This window comes from Dipodomys merriami, unplaced genomic scaffold (assembly GCF_024711535.1).
Source record: "Dipodomys merriami isolate MVZ:Mamm:240054 unplaced genomic scaffold, mDipMer1.0.p SCAF_12, whole genome shotgun sequence".
Classification (NCBI taxonomy): Eukaryota; Metazoa; Chordata; class Mammalia; order Rodentia; family Heteromyidae; genus Dipodomys; species Dipodomys merriami.
The window spans coordinates 39,268,021-39,281,701 of NW_027202493.1; the positions used below are offsets into that span (position 1 = coordinate 39,268,021).

Below are 13,681 nucleotides of genomic sequence, written 5' to 3' on the forward strand. Positions count from 1 at the left end.
TCATGGTACTGATAAGACTGTGGCTATGTTGGCAAGACCTGGCTATCCACCCGCTTTGTGCCAAGGCAGGAGACATAGTCATCTCTGCCGTAGACAAAGGAAGGAATTGGCTTTGAGGTGTGATTTCTGAGAGAGGAGGCCAGGAGACATTTCTGCTTCTAGGGTGGGCTGCAGGAAGAATAATCTCTATCCATAGGAATATGGCACCCAGGCAAATGTCCACAGGGAAATGGAAGGCTCATGGGCTGTGTTTGTGTGTGTGTGTGTGTGTGTGTGTGTGTGTGTGTGTGTGTGTGTGTGTGTGTGTGTGTGTGTGGTTCTGGTCTTGGGGCTTGAACTCAGGACATGGGCTCTGTCCCTGAGGCTCTATGTGCTTAAGGCTAGGGCTCTGCCATTGAGCTACAGCACCACTTTTGTCTTTTTTTTTTTTCTTTCTGTTTATGTGGTACTAAGGAATCGAACCCAGGGCTTCATGCATGCTAGGCAAACATTCTATCACAGAGCTACATTCCAGTCCAGGACATGGTTCTGGAAGGAGGAAGTTCTGGCTCTCTTTGGCCAAGCTGGAGTTAAGAATCACCAGTAACCTTTGACATCAGATGTGAAAAACAAGCTAAGAAGTTTATACTCATGAGACTGGAGGCCAAACAGAGGGATGGGGGCCATAGGGGTGGGAAGGAGAAACAGCCTGGAGAGTCGAACAGAACAACTTCTCTATGGTCTGGCAGCCTAGGTGCTTGTTGGAGCTCTCTCTGCCTACAAGTCATGGGTCTGTCTTCAGCATTTGCCTTTTTCTTTTAAAGAACCACCGTCCAACTGAACTACTTCCTCTCCAGCCACTGGCTCCATAGCATTATTTGAATAGTCCAAGATATCAACCCCTCAGGACCTTTATACTTGCTGTCTCCTCTGCTGAATGTGCATGGCTAGCTCCATCAATTCCTGGCCCTGTGCCCCTCCCTGTGAGGCTGCCCAGGACCGCCCATATGGAATGGTAATTCCCTTCTTCCAGGACTCCCCACTTTTCTTTCTCCAACTCCCATGTCATAGTCAGACAAAACACATATCATTTTTTCTAACCTGTTCTACTCTGAAGAAGGCTGAACTTTGAGAATATAGAACTCTTTGGTTCATAGCTGTCTCGTACTGCATAGAAGAAGGTGTTGCAAGTGGTGGGCTCTGGACAGATAAATATCTACTAAATAAAGCAAGCAATACCTTTCCCTGGGACCCTCCACCATTTGGAAGAGGATCGGCAATCTCAGCCCTGTTCTTACCAGATGTAGGAGAAGTTCATGGGTTGAGTCATGATCTTCTGTAGGCCTCTACTTTCTTATCTGAAAAGAAGTATGTTCGACTAAATGACTATGCATCTGAGGGGCCTGCCTGGAGATGGAAGGAGGGGAGTACCCTGAGGTCTGTTGTTCTCTGAGAGGACATCAAGCCCTAGATGCTATTGGGCTTCCAAACTGACTGCGCAGGGCAAGCACTATCAGCCCTGGTGCTGCAAGCTGAGAACTGAACCGAGGGCTGAGGTCAAGGATGGATGACTAAGAGGCAGCCAGGAATCAAGAGAGGGATGGATGGAGCAGAACTTGAGTGGCTGCGTTTTATTCAAATCCTTGATAAGCATCAGGAAGCAGGTAACAGCCCAATGACACATTGATTAACTTTGCAGATGATACTGGCTCAGGAAGGTGTTACATCCACCCATCTTGGTGAGAGAGAGGACAAAAGGACCTGGGGAAGGGGTCAGGAACCAGGCCAGGAAATGACAACAATGAACCCCAGCTGCGGCCAAGAGAGGAAAGGACCTGAGCGCTCTCAGGGTGGATGAGACAGGCACCAGAGGCTTCCATGTTCAGAACAGTGATTTGTAGTGGACAGCAGGACTTGGCAAGTACGACTTGATCCCCTGACCATGTTTGGGTGGATGCCTTGATCCCTGATGGTGGAAATAGAGTCGAGTCTTTCTCCCCCCCCACCCCCCTCACAACTCTGTTTAGAGGATGGGGACACACACACACACACACACACACACACACACACACACACACACACACACACACACACACACACACACACACACACACACACACAGAGTCCCATTTGAATCCACAACAGCAACAAAAAGAGGAGGAGAAGCTTCAGAAAGACTAGAATTCATCTCTGTCCCACTGCAGGGATGTGGCGGAGTTAAGGCTCAGATCTAGGTTGGAGGACACCATCCCAAAACAAGTTAAGAGCCAGAGGGAAAAGGTACCAAAGTGCCTCTTAACTGTCAGGGCTGAAGTCAGAGTAAGTAGGAAGTGCCCCCAAAGGAGACTGTCTTTAGGATCTTGGGGATCCCATCAACACTGGAAGTTTGGGGACACTTTTGTTGGGATGCCCTGCAGTGAGGAGTGAGGGAGAGAGAGAGGAGCAAGGAAAGAAGAGAATGGAGAAACCTAGAAGGGCAAAATGCTAAGAGTAGAATGTCCCAGAACTTTTTTTTTTTTTTTTGTCAGTCATGGGGCTTGAACTCTGGGCCTGAGCGCTGTCCCTTAGCTCTTCAACTCAAGGTTAGTGCTTTACCACTTGCAGCGCCACTTCTGGTTTTCTGGTGGTTTATTGGAAATAAGAGTCTCACAGACTTTCCTGCCTGGGCTGGCTTTGAACCGCAATCCTTAGCTCTCAGCCTCCTGAGTAGCTAGGATTACAGGCATGAGCCACCAGCGCCCGCCTGTCCCAGAACTTTTGTAGCTTGCTGTCGTAAAGATGCCAAAGGGCATGGAGGCTCAGCTCTGTTCTCATCGTTAACCTCTCTCTTTGGTAAGGATAGGTACTAAAGGGTTCCAGGCCAGTGGGTGGTTGACCTGTGGTGAACTATCCAGAGAATACAGGCCTATGGACAACGGGAATGTTTCCTGAGGACACAATCTCCAGCCTCAGGGGTGGCATGTCTCTCTTCCTTCAAAGAGCTAAGAGATGGAGGCATTCCTGAGATGACAGCCTGAACTCAGTGGGTAGCCCAAAGGGCACTAAAGTCTGCAGCTGAGCAGTTGTTTCTGGGTGGGTCACAGTGCCACAATGAGATATCGGAGGCAAGCAGGGTGAATGAAGAAAGGCCGCAAGATGAGAAGTACCTTGAGTCTGCCACTGGAGCACTGAGGGGGAGGGGGAACGGTGGGGGCCTGATATCCCAGGCACAGGAGGAAGAAGAGGACTGAAGGAGCAGAGAGGAAGGCCTGAGCTTCAGGAAAGATATCTGAGACCCATTGGCGTGCGCGTGCACACACCAGTGTGTGTGTGTGTGTGTGGTGTGTGTGTGTGTGTGTGTGTGTGTGTGTGTGTGTGTTAAATCCAGACACCTTAGGATCCGAGCAGATCTCAATAACCAGGAAAGCCTTGTGTCTTGACCCTGAGAGAACATTCTGAAGTTGTCCCTGGAGGCAAGACCAGGAAGCAGGTTAAGCAACGTTAGAAAACCATCTGCTGGTCTGACTCCCACCTAAGCCTAGAGCAGTTAAACCCTTTTGTTGACATTCTTGTTTGTAGTTTTGTGGCCGTGATCTGAATTAGCTCCTTAAAGCTAGAACACTTTCTTTTAGTCATCTAAAAAGGAAGAGAGTTTCTATCCTAGAAGCAGAAGCCCATAGTGGCCAAGAAACTCGGTGACAAGGACTACCCTCGCTCCAGACCAGAGATGACCCTGCCATGATGGAAGGGGGAAGAAGGGAAGAGACTTTTGTGCAGGAAGATTCAGAGCCTGGTTCCATCCTGGCCAGGCATTGACATATCAGAGATCATATCACAAGTTGGGGAAAGCCTTGTGTCTCACTGTCTCCCTACCTGGCCTGTTCCTGTTCTTGCATAGGACTGTGAAAATGACCCATCTCAAAAATAGTAGACAAGGGGATGATGGAAACCTTTAAGCCAAAAGAATGGTAAAGCTTCCAGAACTGTGAAGCTGGGAGATGTTATTACGGCCATATGTCATCCTGGCCTCTGCAATGATCCATGGTTAAGACTTTGTGCCCTTTAGCAGGGACTGGGCTAGCTAAGGATCTCTAAGCCTCAACTGGATCTTTCTCCTCCTCCTAGAGATTTCTCTCCTCTCTGTACAAAGACGAGGTGTTCTGAAGAGAACCCTTTGGGACAGATTTAGGATCATAACTTATTTTTTAAAACCCTATGGCACTTTTTAGAAAGTCATGCATTTCCCTAGTCATTCAGATCTTACCAGTATGCTTTCTAGCCTTTGGGACACACAGAAGCTTCTTGCTTCCATCAGGCTTATTATTCTAGAACACCAAGGAACACCAAGGCAAACACTGGACTAGCAAAAGGGTTATAGTAACAACTTGCCATAAGCCATGGCTTTCATTCACTAGAATCTATTCCTTTCTAAATACTTATGCATGCACACACACACACACACACACACACACACACACACACACACAACCATCCCACAACCACCATACAAAAACACACTGCTCTTTGAACCATATTTTGAAAAAGTATCTCATTTATACCTAGCCCCAGTTCAACAAGCATCATTTTGCAGTGGCTTTCAGTTTGCCACTCTGAAGGTGGTACATGTGTGTACTCGAGTGAGGTGTATTTTTACACACTCCCTCAAACCTCAGGTATTGTTTGGAAAGAGCTATACTTCTATTCCATCTATTCTTTTAGGCCTGCTTTTGCTCCAGGGCCTCTTCAGTGCAAAGACTCCATCCATTCCTCCTGGAAGCCCCATCTAGCTCCTTCCTTCACTATCTCTTTTTCATCCTTAAGTTTCAGGGTTGAGTCTCCTCTCTCTGTATTTACAAAACCCAGGCAGGTTGGGTAGCTGGTATGATGCTATCTGGGATAGCCTTATCTAGCTACAAAGTGTGTGAATCAGTGATTACACCACAAGGGGTTGGTGCCAGCCCGGCGGCCTGCCATATTGCCAAGTAACCCAATAGTTGGGTTGAGTAAGACCCACCAATAGGAAATGAGTTTGTTAATCCTGCTACATAGTACACTGTTGACAAAAGTGTAACTCTGAAGGTCTGGTTTGATTGGAGAAGATACAGGTGGAGCAGGATGCTAACTATGAAGACACCCAGTGATTGTATCTTCAGCTGATAATATTCACTGGAAAAATGACACTGAAATTTGGAAGGAAACAGTTTAGCAGAGATGGATTATAGGTTAAGTTACTAGAGCTTTTTGGCCATCTTGGATTCTCTCATCTTTTTTTTTTTCTATCTCTATGTGGCTGCCTATAAAGCTACAATTTGGAATTCTTTGTTCCATGAGATGAGAGAAAAGAATTCAAGATGGCAGCCAGTGACCTAGAATTGTGTGGGTACAAGGATTTAAGGTTCCATATTGCATTCTCTTTATTCATCTCTTCAAAAACATTCTTTTCTAAGGCCACAGCCCACCTCCTCCACCCAAGTCTGGCTTCAACTCCTTGGTAACTATAACCAACCAGAAATATCACTCATATTTCTCACCGTGATGAGCCTGTTCTGGGCAAGTAATCAGGGCAGTCTCAAAGCAGGGACACAACATTTTTGTGACTTTGGGCTGGCCTGATTGGCAACTTAGGGGCTGAAACATTGACCATCATATTTTTATAGCCCCGTGTGATACATCAAGGCTTTAGACTTTGGTGAGGCAGATTAAATGCTAGACACAAAGCAGGGAAGCAGAGGTAGATTTTCTATTGGGCAGGCAAGAAGAAAGGAAGGGAGAGAAGACTAGTCCAGAGACTGATCCAGGAATAGCTTCACAAAGACAAGATTCTGAATACTACAGGGAGAAAGGCAAGGGAGGAGGATAGAGCTGCAGATGTAAAAGGTGAAGGACATGAATTTCCTTAAGAGCAATGGAGAGCGCGCTAGGCTGGCCAGTAAGGTCAGTTACAGATAAGGAATGATCTGGGAAAGATAGCTTGTAGGGCAGGGGAAACATGGCTTTCATGGGAGATAGAAATCATACCTAAGATGTGACAGGTTGATTCTACAAAACTTTCCCTATGTGTTGTCCTTTCTTCCCTCTGGGTCATTCATAAGAGATGTTTCCCCAGTAGAATCTTTTCCAGGCACAGACTAGTAGTGAGGCCTAGGAAAGTCCTGTCCAAGTGGAATTAAAGTTGTAGAACTTTTAAAACCTGATTCCCTCTCCCCCCCCCCCCCCCGCAAATTATCTGACCACAAAAGAGCTTCAAAATCTCTCTGGTTATCTTGCCAACTCTGAAGAACCCCTGTCAAGTCTCCACCTGTTTTTCAGACTTCAAAAGCTTCTTAAGCAAGAGAATTACTCAGTATGGCTGTAGAGGCCTTCAGGGTCCTGTTCCTGAGTACCCTAAGACCATCACAAAATCAGTTCACAAGCAAGGTGCCTTACTGATTTGAAAGCAGTGAAGTTCCAGAAGATTCTAGAAAAGTCTAGACACTACTAGCTCTGACTCCCATGAATTTATTCAACCTGTTCACCTAATTCTTCTGAGAGCAGGAGACTCACAGAAGGGCAGAATGGAATCCTAGTCTCTCAGACACCCAGAAAGTGTTCAAAACTGGATTTGAAACACCAGAATCTGCACAAAATTCTGACCAACTTCCAGGGACATGGGGTTCCACATTTCCACCGAGAGTTTTCAGAGCAAGAACAGCAAAACCAGGCATAACCACCTATCAAACAAACCACCAGCTAAAACAAAACAAGACAAAAAACAACAACAACAACAACAAAAACCAGGCCAAACCAAAAATTTTATGCTATGAAAACAGGAAATAAAATAAGGAGATTTAAAGGCCAGCTGATTGTCAGCAAACACAATATATTTACTGTATTGGCATTTGCTCACAGTGCAAATGGTACAACATTACACCATTTCAATATTTCGGTTTTTAAAAATGCTGTTTTCATTAACTATTATATTGGCATAACAATGTGACAGAGCAAATGAAATGTTGGTGAAGAATTTCACCTCTTCACAATATCAAGCATTTTTTTAAACCTTAGTATAAGGTACTATAAATCCAAGAAATAAAAACATCCACAAAATATATTACATCTGGTTTGTCTTTTTCTAAGTACTCAACTTTATACAAAAGTCTTTCAAAAAATATCATTCCCCGTAGGTTTTCCTGTTTAAAACCCGATTATTTTTTTCCCTCTCAATTCACATAAGTTAGAGTGCATTTTCTTTTGTTGGTTCTTAAAACATGCAGACATATAAAAAAATCTGGATAGCACAACCTTTTGGCAACAAAGTTATTTTTCTCTTAGTTTAGCTTAAATGTCTGAGAACAGTTTTATTAAAACAAAGGAAAACTCAGAGTTATCATGCAGTGACATGCATAATCCAGAAGGAGCAAGGAAAAAATATTTAAGGATATTTGATTCCTCCTTCTAGCTTTGAAGTGACCAAAATTTGTTTTTTTAAATAATCATCACATTATAAAAAGTATTCAGCAAAATACTGTATCTGCAAAGAAAGATTTTACCCTTCCGCTGAAAAAATATGGGCCCTCCTGGTAAACTTCATCTCTCCTTCTACAAAAAGCCCAAGTACCTGGAAATTCACAATCCCTTGCTCTTTTTTCCCCCTTCCCTTTTCACTAGAGTCCTTTTAGCATTATTTATCCACCACCAAAAAAAAAAAAAAAAAAAAACAACGGTGCTTTTTTATTAAAAAAAAAAAGTGGGAAATGCATAAAGTGACTTTAAAAACAGACATTCTGTAAACTCCAGACTTTTGTTCCTTCTCTCTGGGCAGCTTACTGGCCACAGGAGAAATGACGCTAATAGGGAACAGTACATTCAGTCAGGACTGTGCTGGAAGCCATGTCACAGAGCACCCTCCCCAACGTCTCCAAAAGGGCCACCCTGTGTGAGGAAGGGCTGGGCTGGACTGCTGGGAAGAGGGGTGCCTGAGAAGAGGTGAGGTAGGGCAGGGAGAAGGTGAGACTGGACAGAAACGCCTCATTCATCAGCATGGATTAATGCCAAAATCCCCATGTATCTTTGAGGACAATTTGGACAGAGGTGAATGCATACATACACACACATACAGGTATGTGTGCCTATATATCCATACACACATATGCGTATGTATGTAGATATAATCTCATCAGTTAACATTTTCATAAAAAATAAATCATTTAAAGCTGCATATGCCTACAAGTTCTCTTTAGCCCAGTGCACTGCACTGGATAACCACGTACCTTAGAGAGTTGACTGCTAGGAGTACAAATTGTGTGCAGGTCATATATGTGCATGTGTGTGACCATGCACATACAAATCATAAACATATAACTTCTACCTGTTCTGTTGGTAATGACAGAGGGCAAAAGAACAGAGCCATCTTTCTCCTGAATGGTAGGAAGGAGACATGGGAATGAGAGGAAAGTAGATGGGTGGTTGGTTGAGGCCTGCCTATCTGGGGAAAAAAAAGATCTTGAGAAACAGGACAAGCTGAGAGGAGAGAAGAAGGGGGAAAGACAGAGGGCAAACTCAACATAGTTTGAGAAGTGGGGTGAGGAAATACTTTTTTAAAGGCAGGCTCAGTGATGGTGGCTCTTTTTCTCCCCGCAGGTTAAACTGCCCCCCCCCCCAACCCTGCCCCACCCCGGACCAACAGGGAAGCGCTCGGAAAGAAGGGCTCTGAGGGGTCAAACCCGAAGCGGCAGTAGCACCGCGACGGCATTGTCCGAGGCATTTCTGTAAGAAACATTATTTCAGAGCAGATGGACAACCATCTACTCCGGCCACGTGCAGACCCCCAGCCTGGGACATCCCCTCCCCCCTCCCTCCCCCCACGGCGACTTGGAGACCCGAAGTGGGGAGTTTGGGGCAGACACAGCCCAGTTCAGCTCAAGAGTCTCACACACGCGCGCGCGCGCACACACACACACACAGATACACAACACACACACACGCGCGCGAGCACGCACACCACTTGCGCGCATCCCCCGCACTCAGGCGCGCGCAGGGCGCGCGTGCGGGGCCGGTAGCAAGCTCTGCGCTTTGGTGCGCTCCTTACCCCTCCCCCTCTCCGGTCTTCGAGGGGGAAACCCTGGGAGATACGGGGAAACACTGAGGTGCTTGGGTTGAGCGAGGGTTAGGTGGGCCCCGCCTTCAGCCCCCCGCAGGTCCTCGGCGCGGCCCAGCGGCCCCAGGATCAAGGCGATCCTAACTGAACAAAGCGGGCTAGACGCCACCTTTCCGCCCCCAAGCCTTGGCTAAGGTGGTGGGGGGGCGCGGAGGAGAGAGGAAGGCGCCTCCAGCCCTAGCCCCCGACCGCTGGCCGATGTGAAAGGGTGGGAATAGGGGGGCATCGAAGGGAAGCTAGGGGCCGCACGTCCAGGGAGAGGCCAGGGCGCGGCCCCTGCGCTTCCGTGGCTGGCTTTCCCGCTGCTTTCAGCCGTGCAGCTAGGAGGCACTGGAAGGGAAAAGAGGGGATCTGGGGGCCCGAGCCTCAGGCGCAGGTGGTGACCACGGGGGCCAAGGCCACGGTGGGCGCCGAGGATGCAGAGGGCGCACCCCCCTTCTCTGCCTTCTTCTCCTTCTGCTTGAGGTGGATCTTGGCGTGGCGTTTGCGCTCGTCGCTGCGCGCAAACTTGCGCCCGCAGAACTCGCAGGCAAAGGGCTTCTCGCCCGTGTGCGTACGGATGTGCGTGGTGAGGTGATCGCTCCGGCTGAAGCTCCGCATGCAGATCCGGCACTGGAAGGGCTTGTGGCCCGTGTGGATGCGCAGGTGCCGAGTCAGCTCGTCCGAGCGGCTGAAGCGGCGGTCGCAGCCCTCCGCCGGGCACGCGTGGGGCCTCTCGTGGAGCGGGGTCTTGCTAGGCCGGTTGGGGTACTTGCGGGGCCTAATAGGCTTGAGCGTGAGTGGCGGCTGGGGCAGGCTGCCGAAGCCGGGGTGGATCTGCTTGTCTTTGAACGCCTTGATGGTTTCCAGGGGGGTAATTGGGGGTGGATTGACCCGGATGGGGTCCATGCCTTGGAAAGGCTTGTGCTCCGGAATGGAACTCATGTCGTTGGGGTGGTGGTACAGGTTGTAGTCAGGAATCATGGGGAAGAGATTGCTGTCCAAGGCTGGCTTGGCCGATTGGTAATCCTGGGGGGAATAGGCGAGCCCAGGGTTGCCCTGGGGGTCGTGGAAAGACACAGGCTCCGAATAAAGGTCGCCGCAGTTGGAGTAGGGGGGCAGCGCTGGATACATGGCCTCCACGTCGCCCTGCGGCGGCTGCACCATGCTGGCTGTGGACGTCTGCGTGCTGAGCGCCCCTGAGGCCGGGGGCACCCCCAAGATGCCGGCGCTCATGAGGCTAATGATGTTGTCCTGGCACCAGTTGGAAGGGGAGTCGAAAGCGAACTTTCCCAAGTAGGTCACGGTCTTGTTGCCAGGGGCTGGCTGGAAAGAGCCCGAGTAAGAGAGTTCCGGGTTGGGCTTCTCGTTGGTCAGACCGATGTCCATCACATTCTCTGCGGAGAGCGGGGGAGAGAGGGGAGGGGTGAGTGAAGCCGAGCCGGCTCCAGGCCGCGGCGCCCAGATCCTTCGCCCAGGTGCGGAGGGTGCGGCCGACTGGAGTGCGCAGCGCGCGGGGTAAAGAGGAAGGCTGAGCCCGGCGCAAAGCGGGCGGTGCCGCGCTCCCTGGCGCAACCTGGATACAGCAAAAAATACTACGGATCGGGGTGTGGAGTGGCTTCGGCACACACACCGCACACGCCGCGCACACACTCACGTACCACACACGCACACACGCGCGCGCGCGCTCCCGCCAGAAGCATTGTTGTTCTTCCCGAGGTGGGGCGGGCAGGTAAGCTGCAGCTACAGGTAGTTGCAGACCCGGAGCGCGCCGGGCTGTCGCTCTCCAGTGCACAAAACTCGGCCTCTTCCCCCGGCCCTGTCTCCACTCCGGGACGCCGCGCTTTTTATTTATTTATTTTTTTCCGCCCCGGCGATGCCCTTACTCGCGCTGCGCCCGGGTCTCGGACCCAGAGCGCTTCGACGCTTTGTCCTCGCTCGGAGCGCAGAAGGGGTGCCGCCCGCCAAGGGAGCTCTCCCATCGCCGCCCCCGGCCCCAGCCTCCTCCGGCCTGAAGGAGCTCGCAGCTTGTGCGCAAAGGGGGGGGGGGGTAAACCTGACTCCAACTAGGGAGGGGGGAGGGTGGCGGAAAACCGGCCGGTGTCTCTGCATGTCGAGAGCGGCCGCCCATCCCAAGCTTCCACCCCCCCCCCACCACATTCCCTGATCCCCGGAATCGCCCCCTGTGGCAGAGCCCCCCGCAGCCCCTCCCCAGGCTCGCCCCCTCCTTCTCCCCGCCGTCCCCACACCCCCACGGCTTTGCTGAACGCCCTGAAAGGCAGCGTCGCAGTACCTCTCCCACCGCGGGGACTCCACGCCGCACATGGCTCCATCCCGGGTGGGAGGCTGAGGGAGTAAGGGGGGGAGAGCGCGGGTGAAAACGACGCTGGGCTCCTCCCGAGAAAGGGGGCGACAGCACCACGCCTTGCGCTCAGCCCAGCGATCGGGTCCCCTGCGTGGGGAGGGAGAACCCCTGAGCCGCTCGCACCTACCTCCCTCCGATCGGCGGCTGCCCCCACTCGGGAGAACCGAAGCCGCTACGGTGGCGTCGCCAACCAAGCCTTTCCGATCGGGGAGGGCGGGAGGAGTGGGTGGGAAAAGCAACTCGCCCCCCGGAAAATTTCAAGTGCGCCCCCCATCTTTCCATCCATCCATCCATCCATCCATCCATCCATCCATCTATCCATCCATCCATGCATCCATCCATGCATCCATGCATCCATCCAGCGATCGCTGCTCGCAGCCTCCTCCTCCTCCTCCTCCCTCGTTCCTTCCTCGCTGCCTCCCGGCCGCCCTTACCTGTAGCCATCTGATTGTAATGGGCTACCGAGTCGCTGCTGCCGGAGAAGAGGTTGAGCGCGCTGGGGATCTCCTCGGGGTACAGATTGTCAGGCAGTTGGTTTAGCAAACTGCTCATGGTCACCGGCAGCTTCTCGGCGAGTTTGCCGGTCATAGCACTCCCGAGCTGCCGCCGCCGCCGCTGCCGTCGCTCGCTCCTAACGCAGCTTCCAGGCAAGCGGCATCCGAGAGGCGATCCGTGGTGCAGGGGAAAAGCATGCGAGAGGGAAAGTTCGGGGGGGAGGGGGGAGGGAAGAGGGGAAGGGGTGGGCCAGGGGAGGGGATCTTCTCTTTTTGGGGGGGTGGGGTGGGTAAGAGGGGGGCAAAGGGGGTAATCCTCTTGGGTGCCTCTGCTGGTGCCGTGTGAGGCTTGGTCCTGGTGGGGGGTGGGGTGTGTACGGGGAGGGGGGGTGGGGGCTGGGCTGGGGGAAATCTCGGCTCGAGGGGGGTCGGATGCGGCCTCTGTATTGATCTCACAAACAGACACGCGCTCGCCGCCCCCCCGCCCCCCGATTTGCCGCCGCCGCCGCCGCCGTCGCCACCGCTGCCGCCGCTGCCGCTGCCGCTGCCGCCGCCGCCGCCGCCGCCGCCGCTGCCGCTACCACCACCACCACCAGCCCCGCCGCTTCCTAGCAAGCTCACTGCTGCCCAAAAGCTCCCAACCAGGGAACTCCACCAGTCTATTTATCCGAGCCCCGGGAAAGCTCCGTGACGTAGCTGCCCATATATGGACAGACAAAGCCCAGCCGAAGGGGCGCGACGTCACAATGGAAGCTCCTCACAATGGAACATTAGAAAGCAGGAAGCGGGCCGCGGCCAGTGTGCAGCGCCCGATCCGCTAGCCACTCTTGAAAAAAAGAAAGAAACAAATAGAAAAGAAAGGAAAAAAGGAGAGATGAAAGAGGACGCCGCGGAACGCCGAGTGCGCGCCGTGCAGCGCAGTTTAAATAAAAAACACAGCAACCAAGAATGGATGAATGCTTATTTGAGGGTTGCATTAGCGAGTTGGGGGGGGGGGGCTTCATGGAGGAGTTTGCATTGGCCTTTAGCACCCTCAAGCAAAAAGTAAGTTGGATACTCCTGGCTCCAGCCCCTGACAGCCCGGGGGCACCCGAAAGGTGTGCGCCCCATTCTGCTCCCGCAGCGCCCCCTGCACCCGGGACCCTGCGGTGACTGACAGGCTAAGAATACTTCCCTTTGCGGAGGGCCCTTGGTTCAGCACCCCAAGAACTTGTGTGTGACTTCACCCTGATTCGCCGCCCACAGTCCCGGCCCCTCCACGCGCCCGTGACCCCGCGTTGATTCCCAGCTGAACCGAGTGGCCGGTGGATTTGAAGCAGCCCAAACTTGGCGCGGGAGACAGGAACGCCAGAGACATCTAGGGGGCGGGGGGGGGGGTGGTCCAAGATGTAAGGTTTTGGTGTTGAAGACGAAGGAATAAAGTTCTGGGGATAGAAAACACGTGCACCAAACAAATCCCTGGTAAATTCCCTGACAGTTCCAAAGCAACCCCTTTGGCCACAGGATGGCAGGAGGGCCCAGCGGGCCCGGGCTCCATCGCTGTCTATCCAGGGCTGCCTGCTCAGGGCCTGCTGAGTTACCCACGGTCTCTGAGCCACCACGGCGGCCTCCCCGAGTCTCTACCCACCCCCCATCGCCTCCACAGGGCTGTCCTCAGTGCTGCCTGCCGGCGCCCTGAAGTCAAGGGCGGCCTGTGTGCCGAGCCGGAGCGCCGTCACTTCTCCGAGCCGCAGCGGATCCCGGGGGCGG

General features: G+C 52.1%; 1 protein-coding gene across 4 annotated transcripts; it reads right to left on the reverse strand.

The window, feature by feature from the left end:
- Positions 1 to 6,451: 6,451 nt before the first annotated feature.
- Positions 6,452 to 12,293, reverse strand: Egr3 (early growth response 3). 4 transcript variants are annotated; one of them, XM_070016634.1, is made up of 3 exons: positions 11,873 to 12,025; positions 11,367 to 11,419; positions 6,452 to 10,470 (listed from the first exon to the last, which is right to left on the reverse strand). In XM_070016634.1, the coding sequence occupies exons 2-3, from the start codon at positions 11,404 to 11,406 to the stop codon at positions 9,461 to 9,463; spliced, it is 1,050 nt and encodes a 349-aa protein (XP_069872735.1). In that variant the 5' UTR covers positions 11,407 to 11,419; positions 11,873 to 12,025; the 3' UTR covers positions 6,452 to 9,460. The 4 variants fall into 4 exon arrangements, with proteins under 4 accessions (XP_069872735.1, XP_069872734.1, XP_069872736.1 ...); XM_070016633.1 differs by lacking the exon at positions 11,367 to 11,419 and having other exon boundaries at positions 11,873 to 12,293; XM_070016635.1 differs by lacking the exons at positions 11,367 to 11,419; positions 11,873 to 12,025 and adding an exon at positions 11,566 to 11,605.
- Between the last annotated feature and the right edge of the window lie 1,388 nt (positions 12,294 to 13,681).

Excerpts from the sequence above, each read along its gene's own strand:
- Egr3 (XM_070016633.1), bottom strand. The coding sequence starts at position 12,026 with ATGACCGGCAAACTCGCCGAGAAGCTGCCGGTGACCATGAGCAGTTTG. Across the intron at positions 10,471-11,872 it reads TTACAATCAGATGGCTACAG|AGAATGTGATGGACATCGGT; the intron begins GTAAGGGCGGCC and ends CGCTCTCCGCAG.